This window comes from Primulina eburnea, chromosome 7 (assembly GCF_022965805.1).
Source record: "Primulina eburnea isolate SZY01 chromosome 7, ASM2296580v1, whole genome shotgun sequence".
Classification (NCBI taxonomy): Eukaryota; Viridiplantae; Streptophyta; class Magnoliopsida; order Lamiales; family Gesneriaceae; genus Primulina; species Primulina eburnea.
In genome coordinates this window covers 34,729,023-34,748,156 of record NC_133107.1, presented here as the reverse complement: position 1 = coordinate 34,748,156, position 19,134 = coordinate 34,729,023, and the positions used below count along the sequence as shown (strand labels likewise).

General features: G+C 37.2%; 1 protein-coding gene across 1 annotated transcript; it reads right to left on the bottom strand.

The window, feature by feature from the left end:
• Positions 1-14,988: 14,988 nt before the first annotated feature.
• LOC140837471 (heat stress transcription factor A-8-like) lies at positions 14,989-18,298 on the bottom strand. Its single transcript, XM_073203640.1, has 2 exons — positions 17,807-18,298; positions 14,989-16,104 (listed from the first exon to the last, which is right to left on the bottom strand). The coding sequence occupies exons 1-2, from the start codon at positions 18,020-18,022 to the stop codon at positions 15,229-15,231; spliced, it is 1,092 nt and encodes a 363-aa protein (XP_073059741.1). The 5' UTR covers positions 18,023-18,298; the 3' UTR covers positions 14,989-15,228.
• Between the last annotated feature and the right edge of the window lie 836 nt (positions 18,299-19,134).

Sequence of the window (19,134 nt, the reverse complement as noted above, 5' to 3'; positions counted from 1 at the left end):
AAACTCCGGTGAGAACAAATCGCAGTATAAAACATGTATACATGCTAACATAAAATCATGAATCATGTATAAAAGCAATAATAATGGGTTCCACAGTCTATGAAACCAATCTATATAGTCATGCAATGCAAATCAAATCATGTATTGACTCAACTCGACTCTACTCTAGGATCCCGTGGTGAATAAGACGTCACAGTCTGTTACCTACCCTCCCAATCGGGGTAACTGTACGTCTTACTCCTAGGCTTCGGTCGTGTCTGTATCGAATGTCTACAATCGGAGGAAGTCTGCTCCTATGCGTCGATACACCGAACGTCTAGTTTGACAAATCTGTCAATGACTCTCCTATCTCAATGCTTGAATATAAATCTATAGACAAAGCATGATTATATCAAGAGATTTGAATCTAAATCTATAAACAAATCTAAATCATATCAAAGAGATAAACAATAAATCTAGTATGTGATTTTGTTGGGAAACTCAAATTGAATCTCATTTGAGTTGTGTCTTCCCCAAACAAAACATGAATTATACCTTTCGTGTCGTTCGTAAAAGTCGGAGTCTCGTATTCTTGATATCGAATCTGTCAAAATAAATCTGAAATGAAATTGTATAGAGATAATCTATCAAAATACAATCCAACGCAAGTCCTGTACACTCATTATTCAATTTCCATACAATTTGACGGCGTTACGGCATGAATTCTCGATACCGATCAACTCATATAACAATATCCAATAACCTCAACTCATATTCATCACAATCTATATATCATAAGCTCATATTACTTCTAAAATCTCCATCTTTCCAATTCAATACATGCTGAAAATCATAACAATCACGTAGGGCATCCGATAATCAAATCGATTATGAATATACTATGCTCAATATGTCAAGAACACAATATAACCACCATAACATAATTTTCCCAACACATATATATATATCAAACTTGCTGGAATTTAATAAAATATATACCCCTTGATACAAGGAGCAAGAATCTCAACTCGGAATACAAATCGGATGGCTAAATCTTGATAAATCTTACTTCAAAGCCTAGAAGAAACTTGAAGCACTTTCAGAGCTTTCTCTCGCTCCTTAGCTGGTGTGTGGAGAGGAAATGAAGACACACAATATATATATCTTGCATGGCTAAGACCACATGGCTTATTCTTTGGGGTACACGTCTCGCGCAGATGCGCGACATCACTCGCGCATGTGCGCGAGACCTACGGGTCTCAGCAGTACAACACCTCGCGCATATGCGCGCTTCAACTCGCGCATGTGCGCCAAACTCACTGGAGGTGTCGCGCATATGCGCGCCTTATCTCGCGCATGTGCGCCAATGTTTCTGGACGTGTCGCGCATGTGCGCGCATTTCTTCGCGCATGTGCGCCGATGCTATTGTAATTCTCGTGCATATGCGCGCATATCTTCGCGCATGTGCGCCGTCTGTTCTATCCTATTTTGAATATTTTCTCATCTCATCTCAATTAGTACTTTTCGTGACATGTCATGCATTCTCATATCTTCCGAGTCTCACGTCTATGAAGAATAATAATCTCGAGCCATACATTTCTCCCCCTCTAAGAAATGATTTCGTCCTCGAAATCGCAGGCAGTCTATCATATTATACATGAAAAGTAATATAATCAATACTGAAGAATTACTCACATCATGTAAATAACTCGGGATGTTTCTGTTTCATATCTGCTTCTGTCTCCCAAGTCGCTTCTTCGATGCCATGACGACTTCACTGGACTTTCACTAGCGGAATAGTCTTCGTTCTGAGCTTCTTTTCTTTCCGATCAAGAATCTGTATCGGTTGTTCAACATAACTCAATATCTGATCAAGCTCGGCTTCGTCTGGGTGAATGACATGAGAAATATCTGGCATATATCTACGTAACATCGATACATGAAAAACGTCATGTATCCCAAATAAAGAAAGAGGAAGAGCAAGTCGATATGCTCGATCTCCAATCTTCTCAAGAATCTCGTAAGGACCGATGTATTTAGGATACAACTTTCCACGCTTGCCAAATCTGACAACGCCTCTGAAAGGAGAAATCTTTAGAAACACTCTGTCTCCTTGCTCGAATACCAACGGCCTACGTCTGATATTGGCGTATTTGGCTTACCTATCCTGTGTCGTCTTCATTCTTTTCTGAATGATTTTTACATTCTCAGTCATTTCACGGATCATATCAGGCCTAAGTTCTGGTACCTCAGATATATCATCCCAGTACAACGGAGATCTGCACTTCTTGCCATACAAAGCTTCAAACGGTGCCATCTCGATACTTGTCTGATAGCTGTTGTTGTACGAGAATTCACACAACGGTAGTGAATCTTGCCAACTAGTGCCAAAATCTAGCACCACAGCTCTCAACATGTCCTCTAAAGTCTGGATAGTCAGCTCTGACTGTCCGTCTGTCTGAGGATGATATGCAGTACTCAGGTGTAATGTCGTACCCAAAGCCTGCTGCAAGCTGTGCCAAAAGTGTGAAGTGAATCGTGAATCACGATCTGATACGATAGACTTCGGCACACCATGCAATCTGACTACCTCTCGGACATATATCTCGGCCATCTGATCATGTCTGTACGTCATTCTGTACGGAATAAAACAAGCTGATTTGGTTAATCTGTCTATCACAACCCAAATCGCATCACAACCCCGAGATGATCGAGGTAACTTCGTCACGAAGTCCATGGAAATGTGATCCCATTTCCATTCTGGAATAGACAAACTCTGAAGTAAACCTCCGGGCTTCTTTCTCTCAGCCTTCACCTGTTGGCAGTTTAAGCACTTAGACACAAATTCTGCAATATCTGTCTTCATCTGTTTCTACCAGAATTGTGTCTTCAGATCGTTGTACATTTCACGGCCTCCAGGATGAATGCTAAACCGACTACGGTGCGCTTCTGACAATATCTGTTGTTTCAAATATGAAACATCTGGCACTATAAGACGGTTATCCACGTATAGCACATGATCACGTACCTGATATTCTGACACATGCCCTAATCTGACCATCTGAATTGATCTCTGAACATTCTGATACGTTCTTTGTGCTTCTTTAATTCGCACAATCAAATCTGGCTCAACTTGAATCGAAGCAAGTAGCAATGGTCTACTACCTGTATCAAATGCTAATCCAGATAAACAACAATCTTCAACTAAATTCGAAACTCCTATCGTCGACAAGGATAAAGCACAAACCTTTCGACTCAAGGCGTCTGCTGCTGCATTTGACTTCCCTGGATAGTATTTGATTTCGCAATCAAAATCTTTCAACAAATCGAGCCATCTACGCTGTCTCATGTTCAATTCTGACTGAGAAAATAAGTACTTCAGGCTTTTATGATCCGAATAGATTTCAAATTTCTCGCCATAAAGATAACGACGCCAAATCTTTAATGCAAATACGATAGCCGCCAATTCAAGATCATGAATTGGGTATCGAGTTTCGTGAGTCTTCAGCTGTCTTGAGGCGTATGAGATCACATGACCTCGTTGCATAAGAACACACCCCAGCCCTCTGTGAGATGCATCACAATATACAACGAAATCACCCGTACCTGAAGGAATCATCAAGACAGGTGCACTGGTCAGCCTCTTCTTCAACTCTAAGAAGCTAATCTTCAGACCACACGAATGGTGTATTCTTCTGCATCAATTGGGTAATCGGCTTCGCAATACTGGAGAAATCTTTGATGAATCTTCTATAGTACCCTGCTAGACCCATGAAACTGCGTATCTATGACACAGAAGTCGGTCTCGGCCAACTGTTAACAGCTTCAACTTTACTCGGATCCACAGAAATACCGTCTCAGATATGATATGACCCAAGAAGACAACATGTCTCAGCCAAAACTTACATTTTGACAGCTTAGCATATAATCTTTCATTTCTCGGTGTTTGCAACATAATTCTCAAATGATTGGCATGCTCATTCAGATTCTTAGAGTACACCAAAATATCATCAATAAAAACAATCACAAACTCATCCAAGTACCTCTGAAAGATGCGGTTCATCAAACTCAAAAACACCGCTGGAGCATTCGTTAAACCAAAAGGCATGACAACAAACTCGTAGTGTCCATACCTGGTCCGGAATGCTGTCTTCGGTATATCAACATCTCGAACTCTGAGTTGGTGATATCCCGATCGCAAATCAATCTTGGAATAGATAGAAGATCCCTGCAACTGATCAAATAAGTCGTCGATTCTAGGCAAAGGATATTTGTTCTTTATCGTTGCCTTGTTCAGTTGCCTATAATCTATACACAATCTCATAGAACCGTCTTTTTTTCGCACAAATAGCACTGGAGCGCCCCAAGGAGATACACTATGTCTGATATATCCCTTGGCTAGAAGATCTTCTAACTGTGCTTTCAGTTCTTTCAGCTCTATCGGTGCCATCCTATACGGATCTCTCGAAATAGGAACGGTACCTGGAATAAAATCTATACTGAAATCAACCTCTCGGGCTGGAGGTAACCCTGGAATTTCGTCCGGAAATACATCTGCAAACTCCCGTACTACTGGCAAATCTGCCAATGCCGGGCTTGATTTCTGTAGATCTACAGAATAAACAAGGAACCCTTCTGCTCTTTTCTGCAACAATCTACTCATAGTCAGAGCAGATACTAAGGGAATCCGAGATCTGGAACCCTTACCATAGAATTTCCACTCCTCTGTCATATCAGGTCTGAATCTGACAATCTTGTGGAAGCAATCCACGGTAGCTCTGTACTTAGTCAACATGTCAATCCCGACAATGCAATCTAAATCAGATAAGCCAAGTACAACACAATTTAAATCAATCTCATGTCCTTCAAACTGTAGTATACAGTGTCCAACTGAAGTCACAGATATAAGACCACTTCCCAACGGAGAAGAAATAGATACTACAGTAGACATTGACTCGACAGGCAAGGAATGCAACAATGCAAAACATTCTGATATAAATGTATTTGATGCACCTCTATCTATCAACACATATGCAGGATAACCGCAAAGAAAACAGTTACCTGCAATCACGTCGTCTGGCGCATCCTGTGCCTGCTCCTCTGTCAATGCAAACACCTGAGCCTGTTGTCTGGGAGGTTGGTTCACTGTCTGGCCACCTCTGGCTCTAGGCTGGGACTGTGTAGGCGTGGGCTGGAAGGAATGGACAGACGAAGCTTGCCTCTCGGGCTGAGCTACTGAAGCTGATGACCCTGCACTCTGAAATCTCTGGGCACCTTTTTGGGGACAAACTCTGGCGAAGTGTCCCGGCTGTCTGCAATAGTTACATCTGCACATCACTCCCTGACACTGCTCAGTGGCATGCCTACCACCACAAGAACTGCAATAAACACCTGTATAATCGGTACTCTGGCCAGGACCTCTCTGTCTTGACCCACTGGAGCTCGACGAACTGCTCCCTGCTCTCTTAAACTGCTTACCCTTAGCTTTCAAAAACTCTTTCTTGCCACTATTGCTTCCACTATCAAATCGAGGAGGAGGTGGTGGAAACTGTGCGGCGGGCAGTGGCGGTCTCTGACCCTGAACACTATAGGAAGCTCCCCGATGCCTAATCAAGCCAGCCTCCACTCCCTTTGCTCGGTTCAGCGCCTCAGAAAAAGTGTTGGGTCGTCCCGTGTTCACTAAGGTGAAGATATCCGGATTCAAACCATTTATGAATTGATCGGCGACCGCCTCGTCATTCCCTGCTACATGTGGTGCAAATCGAAGCAAGGAAGAAAACTTGGCAACATACTCCTCTATGTTCCATTGCCCCTGTCTCAAGTTAGCGAACTCTGCCCCTTTGTCCTTTCGGTATGACACTGGAAAGAAACGTTGATAAATTCATCTTTAAAGACTTTCCAAGTAATATCAATACCTCGATGTTCTAGGGCACGTTTCGCCGTTAGCCACCAACTCTTGGCCACTTCCTGCAATTGATGCCCAATCAGCTTTACTCTACGTTCATCTGAATAGGCAAGTGATTCAAATAACATCTCTATATCATCCAGTCAGCTTTCGCAATCCGCTGCATTCTCAGTGCCTTTCAAAGTCGGGGATCGAAACGACTGAAATCGCTTTAACAGAGTCTCCATTGGGGTAGCGGTTACGTCCATCTGATTACCGGATGTACTCCCCTGTTCTGGCACTTGTCCTGCAGCTGGTTGCGGTATCCTTCTAGGCAGCATATCTGGTAATCAAACAGGTTAGTACACAGGCAATACAAGCTGTCTCAGCCCTCCTCTGATCATATACCTCTGATCCAGAATCGGTTCTTATTCAGTCTTGGCAATTATTAGCTGTAAATCAACTCAGATAAAATACAACACATAATAGGGAAAGCAATAAATCATGCTAGCACATCAAAAGCAAGGAAGATGACTCGATCTACCCCGCTTATTCTATTCTATCTCAGTCTACAGAACCTACTGCTCTGATACCACCTGTTGTGGGGACTCGGGCTCTAAATCGATTCGATCTGGGATTAATTGGATCTGTGAGAAAATGTGGGTCAAATTTTCGCTTTTTAACATTAATTCTAATGAATATAAATAAGCATAAGGTCTTTACTTATTTTACAAACATGTCTTGTTCTAATACATCAATCCAACTAGTGTTTATTACAAAATACAAATACAAGTAGTCCAAGTCTAATAAGAGTCACTAGTCATCTTCTGCGCCTGTAGTCACCACGCTATCTCGAACTCATCTCTGTCGTGACCCAGATCCTGCCCCACCTGTTGTTATGCACACATACAGACATGACAACAGCCAGAAACTCCGATGAGAACAAATCCCAGTATAAAACATGTATACATGCTAACATAAAATCCTGAATCATGTATAAAAGCAATAATAATGGGTTCCATAGTCTATGAAACCAATATATATAGTCATGCAATGCAAATCAAATCATGTCTTGACTCAACTCGACTCTACTCTAGGGATCCCGGGGTGAATAAGACGTCACTGTCTGTCACCTACCCTCCCAATCGGGGTAACTGTACGTCTTACTCCTAGACTTCGGTCGTGTCTGTATCGAATGTCAACAATCGGAGGAAGTCTGCTCCTATGCGTCGATACACCGAACGTCTAGTTTGACAAATCTGTCAATGACTCTCCTATCTCAATGCTTGAATATAAATCTATAGACAAAGCATGATTATATCAAGAGATTTGAATATAAATCTATAAACAAATCTAAATCATATCAAAGAGATAAACAATAAATCTAGTATGTGATTTTGTTGGGAAACTCAAATTGAATCTCATTTGAGTTGTGTCTTCCCCAAACAAAACATGAATTGTACCTTTCATGTCGTTCGTAAAAGTCGGAGTCTCGTATTCTTGATATCGAATCTGTCAAACTAAATCTGAAATGACATTGTATAGAGATAATCTATCAAAATACAATCCAACGCAAGTCCTGTACACTCATTATTCAATTTCCATACAATTTGACGGCGTTACGGCATGAATTCTCGATACCGATCAACTCATATAGCAATATCCAATAACCTCAACTCATATTCATCACAATCTATATATCATAAGCTCATATTACTTCTGAAATATCCATCTTTCCAATTCAATACATGCTGAAAATCATAACAATCACGTAGGGCATCCAATAATCAAACCGATTATGAATATACTATGCTCAATATGTCAAGAACACAATATAACCACCATAACATAATTTTCCCAACACATATATATATCAAACTTGCTGGAATTTAATAATATATATCCCTTGATACAAGGAGCAAGAATCTCAACTCGGAATACAAATCGGATGGCTAAATCTTGATAAATCTTACTTCAAAGCCTAGAAGAAACTTGAAGCACTTTCAGAGCTTTCTCTCGTTCCTTAGCTGGTGTGTGGAGAGGAAATGAAGACACACAATATATATATCTTGCATGGCTAAGACCACATGGCTTATTCTTTGGAGTACACGTCTTACGCAAATGCGCGACATCACTCGCGCATGTGCGCGAGACCTACGGGTCTCAGCAATACAACACCTCACGCATATGCGCGCTTCAACTCGCGCATGTGTGCCAAACTCACTGGAGGTGTCGCGCATATGCGCGCCTTATTTCGCGCATGTGCGCCAATGTTTCTGGACGTGTCGCGCATGTGCGCGCATTTCTTCGCGCATGTGCGCCGATGCTACTGTAATTCTCGTGCATATGCACGCATGCATGTGCGCCGTCTGTTGTATCCTATTTTGAATATTTTCTCATCTCATCTCAATTAGTACTTTTCGTGACATGTCATGCATTCTCATATCTTCCGAGTCTCACATCAATGAAGACTAATAATCACGAGCCTTACATGTACCTTTTACTTCGCATAATAACCGAAGTTCTATGTTTGAAAATACTGAAGTCTTTGGCCGGTTTTCGATGAAAAACCGGTCCAGAATTGGACCGGTTGCGAAGTAAGAAATATGTTTTACTTCATCGATTATTGTAAATAATGAAGTAATATTATATATAACTTCGTCTTAATTATTATTTAGTGAAGTAGTTTATAATATTTTACTTCATTATTTACAATAATGGACGAAGTAATTCATCTGAAAGACTTCGTAGTTATGTATTTTGATGAGGTAATAGACACAAACAACTTCACAATTTATCCTATTTGTAGAAGTAAATATTATCTATAACTTCAGCATTTATCATATTTGTTGAAGTATTTTATATTATGTTACTTCACAATTTGCATTTAGTGACTAAGTAAGTTGTTCGAAAGACCTCAGTAATTTGTGTTTTGGTGAAGTAATTGCGCAAAACAACTTCGTTTATTTTTTATTTTGATGAAGTAATTGTTAAAAAAAGACTTCGCAATATATGACTTAGTACACTAATATAATTAGTGTATTAATAAATTACACTAATATATGACTTAATACACTAATATAATTAGTGTATTTAAAAAAGACTTCGCGATATATGACTTAATAGACTAATATTCATCAATCCACAAGTAACCCAAAAAATGTATCCACAAAACCAAAAGTATATCCAAAAATCCAAAATGACAAACAAAATATTTATCCCAACATATATCATCCATCTAAGCACCTACATAGGAGTAAACAAATTCACTCCATTCACTTCTGACCTCGTCATATTGACATTGAATGTAATATTAGTTCTTGATGCATCCTGCAAACTGAATTTGAAAAAGAAAATACATTAGATTCTTCTATTGCAAATAAAAATTGACAGATATAAAATATATCAGTACTGTAGAGGCATGTTTCATTTGAAAGTACGAACTTATTTCATTTGCATCTTGAAATAACACCGGATAAAAATTCATTACAGATTACCCCAATTGCATGAAAACAATTGCACTTACTAAACCAAAAACACTCCCCATTTCTTGACAAGACAAGCCTTCATTTCTCACGACATTGCACACATCTGTTCCTCATTCAAACCCACCAATATAACCTTAACCAGAAAAACAAAACAAACACCACCGCATCCAAAGCACACAAATTTACACTTCCATACAGACAAATCAAAATTAGCTTAACTCAATCAATTCAACAACGAGACACAAGCAAAACAAGATTTTCACAAAATGGGAAGTGCTTGATTAATCAAAAATGCACCGAGGAGAAATTTGATCAAAATAATTATTAACAGAGTAGTTATCAGGTACCGTAATAGAAGAACTTTACATACAGGCCACATAATACAAGGCCATCAGCAGTAGGAGACTCAATAAAAAGAGATAGAAACCCACCTGTCTGACCGTATGCAAAACATGTTGCTTTGGAACGTTGAAAAATGGTAGGTATGATTGGCTCCACAGTGTTACGGTATACCTAATTAGACAAATCAAAAGACCAAACGTGAGAACGTCCAAACAGAAATACAAACATCCCCACTCATTTCCAAACTTGTACATACGAATCCCACCCAGAGAAGAAAAGTAAGGAATTTTTTTTTGAGCATAAACCTTCAATCAAATCCACCCAACCCAACGAAAAGAGAAAGAGAAACTAAACAAAGTACATTCCAGCATATTTTTTTTATCATTATTACCTAGTGTGGAAGGGAGACTCGAACTCAAACTCGAATCGTTTAAGGGGAAGAGGGTGAGACACCAATTGGGCTAGGAGCCCGGTCTCGCATATTTCTTAATCAAGGTATTACCTCATCATTCGTTACATACTCATCCAGAACCGCATCAAAAAAGAGATTAAAATCCCATCATAATAAAAAAGAAAAGCAAGTGGAGCAACATGAGTGGAAATCTGCAAAGTTATTTCAGCATCTTTTTTTTCCTCCTTTCAAAAGCTTACGAGACGAAATTTCCATTAAGCTAAGACAAAGGCAGTCATTCTCTTTACATAGGAACACTACCATAAACTTAAGGCAGGATTAAAATCATCTTGAACCATTGAAGCGCAACAATTTAGGGGATTCATACTTAAAGAATATGCATCATCAAAGAGTCATTGCTCCTATCAAGAAGCAAGGTATGCGCCTCCTTGAGCATTCAGGCTCGGTGCACTCGTTATAGATTTTTAACAAATACAGAAGAAATAATCGCATAAATACTAACTAAAGTAATCAACTTTACATCCTTCTAGGAGTTTAACACCTGCATCAAAATCAACTGCAACAACAAATACTATATCGCGAAGTTGGTGAAAAGAACCTTTGCAGTGTAAGTGATGTTTTCAAGCTGGCAATTCCAATTATCCTCGCATTCTACCATGCTTCCTCGATAAAGCTCCCCGCTCTTAAGCTCCACCGACACGATGTGCCCTGATGCCTCGTGCAGCAACTTCACTGGAATTCCCAAACTCCGACTCATGATTTATCTTCTTTGAAATATGGAACAAATTTGGTGCGAGATTAAAGAAAGAGTGAAATTCTAGGGTAACAGTGCGAGGCGAACGTCGGTGGTGTTGGTGGTTCGAAGCGAACGGCGGTGAGTGGAACGGCGTGGTGTTAGGGTTAATTTTGAAAGAAAATGTGGATCGATCTAATGAGCTCGTCTCTGTGATATAATCGATATAAATCAGCGACGGTTTCTACAAAACCGTCGCGACTAGCGACGGTTTTTACAAAGCCGTCGCTAATAGCTATGGTTTGTAAAAAATCCGTCGCTGATTAAATCGGCGACGGTTAAAAACCGTCGCTAAATGTTCAATATAGTTTAGTTTCCTTTGTTAATCTGCGCGGTTCATCTTATTACTTCAACATGAACTTATTTTTCTAATTTTTTACTTCATCAACATTGATATGTGAAGTAAAATATAATAAAAAAATATAGTGAAGCCTGTGTTTTTAAACATCCGAAGTAAAATATATTATTTTACTTCGCTTGTGTTATTACTGAAGTTATTGGTAATGTATTACTTCGTAATTTATTATTGCCGAAGTAAAGCCTGCCGAAGTAAAATCCGATTTTTCTACTAGTGATATAATCAAAGGCAACTGAAATAAGCTAACTGAACTATGTAGTCAACTGGATGATCAGTTGAAACTGATCAGTTACACTGCAATCAGTTAATCCTATCGGCTTTGTCAACTGATAAATCAGCTTGACACGTCATTAGTTAAGGAACATAACTATGAACCGACAATTGTAAAAGAGCAGACTGCAACATGTAGTCGGAATGCCGCATTTCAGAAAACCTACAGTGTATGATTGAAAGAAAAATGTTGACGTGGCTATACAAAGGATATAAGGATTCAAAATGAATTCATTGTTACTGTTAGAAGCAAATCCTATAAATAGTCGAGAAAGATTAGCTGAAGAGAATAATCAAGCTACAAAATTGTTCAAGTTACCAAGCAAAACTTCGTGCATACTCTTTAAGTTTTAAAAGCTCTCAAAAGCCTATGCTTAGCATATACATTCATAGCTTTCAGGCTATACTTTGAGCTTAAAAGTACAAACACTTAGTGTTATAGAGATCGGTTGTGCTAAGAAAGTTACATATCAGTTGAGTACTGATAAATTGTATTGAATCTAAAAGTTTCAGTTTTGGCATTGTTAAGTCCAAACTAGGGCTGTAAATGAATCGAATTGAATTGAATTTTAAGAAATTTTCAGTATTCGAGCTCGAGCACGAATCCGAATAAATATATTCGAAGCTCGATTCGAAACTCGAACTTTTATTATTTTCGATTCGAACTCGATTCGAACTGAGGCTCGAGTTCGAATTCGATTCGAACTTTTCAATACTATATATATATGTACTTAATAATATTTTATTTATTTTTCAAATATAATGATAAGGTTCGCGAACAATCGAACAATATAATTCTAGCTCGAATTCGATTCGAAAAATATTCAAACATGTTCGAGTTCGGCTCGAATTCGATAATTTCGAATTCGAACCAAATATTATTTGAATCGACTCAAAAAGTTTGTGAACGTGTTCGGTTCGTTTACACCCCTAGTCCAAACTGAAGTGGGCTTATAAAAATTTCTGTATAGATCAAAGACTTTTAGTAAATATCCTATCTTCGAGATAGAAGGGGTGACGTAGGAGTGTTTTTGAAATCTCAGAACATCCACAAATCTTGTGTCCCTTTATTTCAGTTATTCTATCTGTTATTCAGTTTATTTCCGCACTATCATTAGTTAACTGATTGATATTGATAACAAGATTTCTGAATTCTGTGTATCACTAAACTGACTAAATATTTGAAAAAAATGTGAAAACCGTTAGTTGCCCGAGCTGAAGATTAGTGTGTATATAATCAAAGGCAACTGAACTAAGCTAACTGAACTATGTGTCAACTGGATGATCAGTTGAAACTGATCAGTTACACTACAATAAGTTTAGAATAATCAGTTAATCCTATCGGCTTTGTCAATTGATAAATCACTTTGATACGTCATCAGTTAAGGAACATAACTATCAACCGAAAATTGTACAAGAGCAGACTGCAACACGTAGTGGGAACGCCGAATTTCAGAAAACTTATAGTGCACGATTGACAGAAGAATGCTGACGTGGCTATACAACGGATATAGGATTCAAAATGCATTCATTATTACCGTTGGAAGCAAAGCCTATAAATAGTGGAGAAAGATCAGCTGAAGAGAATAATCAAGCTACAAAATTGTTCAAGTTGTACATATTCTTTCAGTTTTAAAAGCTCTCAAAAGCTCATGCTTAGCATACACATTCATAGCTTTCAGGCAATACCTTGAGCTTAAAAGCACAAACATTTAGTGTTATATTATTTGATCTTGTAAAGATCAGTTGTGCTAAGAAAGTTACATATCAGTTGAGTACTGATAAATTGTATTGAATCTAAGAGTTTCAGTTTTGGCATTCTTAAGTTCAAACTGAAGTGGGTTTGTACAAATTTCTGTATATATCAAAGTATTTTAGCAAATATAATATTTTCGAGATAGAAGGGGTTACGTAAGAATGTTTAAAATCTCGAAACATCCACAAATCTTGTGTCCCTTTATTTCAGTTTTATTCTATCTGTTATTCAGTTTATTTCTACACTTTCATTAATTAACTGATTGATATTGATAACAAGATTCTGAATTCAGTGTATCACTAAACTGATTCATTATTTGAAAAAGTTGTGAAAACAAGTAAGTGTTTATTCAACCCCCCTCCCAAACACTTTTTCACTCCCGACTGATCCTTACACATGGTTTAAGTTGGGATGAGTTTGTTCAGTTTCGGGTTAATTCGGATTAAAACCGGGATCCCGGTCCAAGTTTTAAAATGAATTATAGAAGTTCTTGCATGGACTTGAGTTTACAACAAGGATAATTGGTATATATATGCTTTGAGGTGTTTTAATAAGTTTGGTTCGCTTCGGGTCGAAATTTTGAGGTCCAGAGGTAAAATGGTCAATTAGAGTTTCCATGGGCAAAATGGTCATTTTGCACCCGGGTCGAATTAGCAGTTCTGGCAGCGCCCTAACAACTGAAATTGCATGTTTAAAAATGTACTTGTTAATATGAATATGCATTTTTATGAGAATACAGAAAATATGATGCATGCTTGGTTTTAAAAAAATGTAAGTATATGCATGATTTTTATAAGTGATGAATACGATGATATGTTTTTGAAGGAGAGAGTTGATTGTGACTAATACGAACACGAAAATGTAAAGCCAAGGCTCAATGGATGGGTAAAAATGTCGCTGATTTCCCCCCGCCGCATACCGCAGTTATACGTAGATGTATCCATCGAATAGAGCTGATACGAAATTCACAACTAATGAATTGGATTCAATAAAAGAAAATGAACATGTATATGTTGATTTGATTAGATATGTTATGGATACGTTTATGTTTCAACATGTTATGTCTAAGTTCATGCTTTTAAGATCATGAAATATATTTTAACTATAATACTTTTCACTGTTGCATGTTACGTACATGTACTTGTTATAATTGTTCAGGTTTGTTGAGTATTTAGACTTAGTGTGAATGATGTAGGTGAGCATGATGATGTGGAGATTGGATGCACCGAAAACTGGGTAGGCAGAGATGGGAATGTGCACAATAACCCAAGGACCTCACGATTTTTCGCACTATTTGTTTATGAGTCAAGAGTGAAACATTGTTTATTTGATACATTTTACATTTTTTTTTATGTTGATGGTTTGGCAGGTTTTGACTTATACATTTGAGTTCTTTTAAAACAATAGTTTAGAAATTTGTCGAAGTTAAATTATTTAATCACAATATTTTTATTCAATAGTGAATGTTTTTTTTTAAAATACATGTGTTCGAACAATTTTCGAAAATAGCTCACAAAAAAAATTTTAGTAGTATTTTAGTAGCAGACTTTAAAAATTGAATACTATATATAACTAACGAGTGGTCCCATTGGTGGTATTGAGAAGATGGAAGTGATCTATCCAAATTATTGCACAACTAAATGGATTTAATTATGAATCATCTCAAAATATTAAATTGGGCAGAAGATCGGATAAATAAATCTAAAAAAATGAAATAAAAGGTTTGACTGATGTTAAGGTAAAATCTGGAGGCAGATTTTCATATACATAGGAAGAGTACATAAAGCGTAGCAAGGATATTGTATCGAAAAGAACCGACCTGGTAGAAACTCGAGAATCAAACTCGAAATATTGTAACTAATCTTTAAACAAAAATAGATTCAAGAAAATCTAATTTCTTCACTCAAAACTTTCAAATTTTTTCAGTCCTCTCTCAGGTTTCAAAATCATGTACCATCTGTGATCTTGTTCCTGTCTTCGTTGACATTATCATCTAAATCATTTGAGACTTCAGATTCTTTCGGCTGGAAGTTTGACTCTACCATCATCCCAGAATCTGGAAACGCCTCAGCATCAAGATTAGAATATTGTTCATTTCCTACTGATGGATTTGACAAAAGAAGCTGATCTAGCATAGTATCATATTCAGGCAACTCCGGAATAACAAATTGGCCATGATTTTCTGAAGGAAGTTGCTTTTCATCCAGTGATCCCGAAAAAAAGTCAATGTTCATAAAAAGATCTCTCAGTTCATCTGAAGAAATATCTAAGTCCATCAAATCTTCGGATTTTGAAGTTGATGACATTGCTTCTCCATCTGTTGGAGGCTGATACCTGACAATCCTTCCATCAGAAGGAATTGTTTCACAATCATCTGTAACTTCACTCAGGATGTTCTTTCCATTTTCAAGAATTCGCCAGTTTTTCTCCTTTGGCTTCAAAAATTGCTCGAGAAATTCGGGGATTTGCATCGCCATCACAATGAAAGAAAGCATCTGCTGCTGATTTTTCTCCATGCCTTTTAATTGTTCGCTCATGAGAAGTACTTTGCTCTGTGAGGTTTCTTGATGCTGTCGCAGTTTTTTCAGTTCTACTGTGACAGCATTTCTGTCTATTTTAAGATTCTCAACCTCTTTCCAAAGTGCAAGACTCTTCTCTTCCACGGATGCTAAAGGAATCGTTTTCTTCAGTTGGGATGCATTTTTTTGCGTTTGACCTTGGGGGTGCTTTCTTCTGGTGATGTTCTTTAGTAAATTCTTCTGCCCTTTGATGAAGGACTCGTTTGCAAATTCCCAGCGATCCGTATCGATTTTTCTGAAACCCTGCATTAAAATGAAAATTAAGGTTAATAAAATTATAGAATTTTTTCGTTTTCTTAACAGGAAAAAGAAACACAATATTACACCTCACAGAAACTATACCAAATTCTTGGTTCCATATAAACCAAAAAAAAATAAAGCTCTGCTTTAAGATATCCATCAACCCATCACAAAAAGCATGCCTTTGCTAACGTGCGCCAGTACTTGCAATAATATGCTTTAAGAGCAGGAGCTATCAAATATTTTAAGGGAATGATCTGTTGATGGCTAATCTACTTGCTACATGCAGATAAACAACCAACTCTCACTTAGATGGGAGTTTCCGAGAACAAAAAAAGTAGCAACCGGCAAGTGGCATCAACTTCGGCAGACCGAATCATGGAAGTATGGTTATTCAAAACCTGAACTTCTTCGAATGACGTTTCCGAGAATAATAAAAAGCCAAACCAAACATTCCACGACACAGTCTAAACTTTCAATTGACCTCAAATACCTCTAAAACACAGCGTTATATGCGTTTGTGATGGACCAAATATGACCAATCATGATTTCCCAAGAAAGAATTCACTCACTTATTCCATCCCATCATGCAAAAGACTTATTTCGAGTGAGTAATTCTATCTGGTAAGACACTTCAAGAAAGATGATTAACATAACATTGTAACCGTATCAGAAGAGAAATTTTTTAGAGCATAAGATGGCAAGCTTGTTAGCAGAAGCCTTCATGGTCATTGCGTATAACCACGCATACATCTAAACAAAATCTGAAAATGTAACATTATTAATAAAACAACAAAATAAACAATAACACAATTCTAAGAAAATAAACCAGACGATAGTCAGTTTTTTAATATTCATACATATGTCTCAGATAAATTGTAAGGTACTATAAGCTTTGAGGTAGTCTTATTAAAGCAACTATTTCGCAAACATGTGAAGAAAACGAAGTAGACAAGAGACCAACTTCAGTTTTCCAATAAAAATAACAAATACAAACGATCGCTTAATCTGATTACAATTCTATAGTCAAGTTATGAGAAACCATCACCACTAAACTCAATCTCAAAACAGATTCAAGTGATATTTTCATATTATCATTTATAACTCAACTCGATAAAACTTCCAACAAAAATTATCACCATCCTCAGTAAACAAAATCAATAGGCCCTTTTGACTATCGTTCTACCACAAGTCAACTGCAATCATGCAACATCATCCAACTTTAACCATAGGTCCACATAAAAGACAATAATTTGATTCATTTTGAATTAGGCCTTGCACCCATTCACCTTTTTTTCGGATACCGATCTTGTCAAACACCATCCACATATCACATATGTACAGATACAGCAGAAAGGCAAGAATTTCCCCCCCAAATGAACACTTTTATATGTACTTTTTTCTATTCCCATGTTTTGTACCCCTCAAGTTTCCCCACCACAATCCCTTGTCTAGTCTTTCCCTCCTCCCCCAAATTCCTTCCCGATATCTACCGCCAGGCATCGATTTTACATTACATTAGTCATCTCTCCATCGACCCAATTAAATTCCTGTCGGGCGACACATTAAATGAACAAATATTCAAGAAAGATCACCCAATACTTCCGAAACATTACAAAAATATGTTTATCAACTAGAACTCAAGTTCCAGTAAGAAGACAAACATAATCAACCTAACATACAATTCAAATGTAATTCTGCTCACATAGATATTGAGTTGACGAACAAAGCTCGAGAAATTGTTGTGCTTGAAGTACTTGGGAAGCAACTGGGAAGCAAATTCGGATTCATCCCCTATGATAAAGCTTTGATTCGATTCGTTCCAAGAAATCAATTCATCCGTGGACTCATCATTCACCATTTCATAACACTTGACCAAAAAAGGAGGGAGAGATGTCCCATTTTCCATTGATTTCACCATAATTCAATCAAATCCCACAAAATCCGGCTTCGAAAAACCCAATTAAGATGAAAAATTCCTAATCGATGAATTGAAATTCTCTGACACATGCAAATTACTATATGCAAAATATCAGCATATGATTTCTTGGAAAGGAGGTAAGTAAAGGAACTTTCCGGGAAAGCCGAGGCAGTTTTGAATGGTAAATTAACCTAGGTTAAATAGGAAAAGGGCAAATGCAGAATCAAATAGTGGAAGGGCTGAAAAAAATCAGAAAATCAGTGGCGGTTGGAATTGAAAATATCTCAGAAATTTACCGGTCCGTTGACGAGTTTTACAATTGCTGCAATTCAGTTGGATGCCGCTTCTTTTACAAATATCTTAGAACTTTATTAAATTGGCATTTAATTCTTGAAATAATGATAAATATAAGGTTGACATATTAATCTTTTACAAAACATAAAAAAATTTAACAAATATATACAAAAAAATTAAACAACAAAAGATTTTAGCAAGATCCACCTCAGAAACATAAATTTATAAAAATCACCCACAAATCCCTTAAACGCCATCGCTAGGCTAAGAAGGCTAAAAGGCTGCGACATGAATTTATATTTTTTGTTTAAACTCAAACATTGTGTTCACCATCTCGTAGTTCATCTCTCACCTCATGTTTTAACCAAAAACCTTATATTAATTTTTAAAATTCCAAAACTTGACTAAATATTTTGCTATCTCATATTGATTCCAAGTTACAAATAAAAATAGACTATTATATAGTATAACAATGATTTAGTACAAATAATTTAGTTTGTCATTCAGGCTGATCTAGGCATTATATATTTTTAATTAAAGACAAAAATTTAAAATTAAAACATAAATTAAACTTATAAGTTTTGCACACCAAAAGCCTTGAAGCTTTTATTCAACAATTTAAAAAAGGGTTTTTATAGGGAGAAAAGAAGGGAGTAAACTCGATCGTACTTCTCTAAGAGCACAATACATTTTATATATAGAGGGAAGAGTCGGACATCAAACCCCGGATTCCAATTAAAAACATAAAATTCTCTATAAAAACAAATAGTGACAAGGTCAAAAAAGTCAAAAATTACATAGTAATATTCTATTAAATT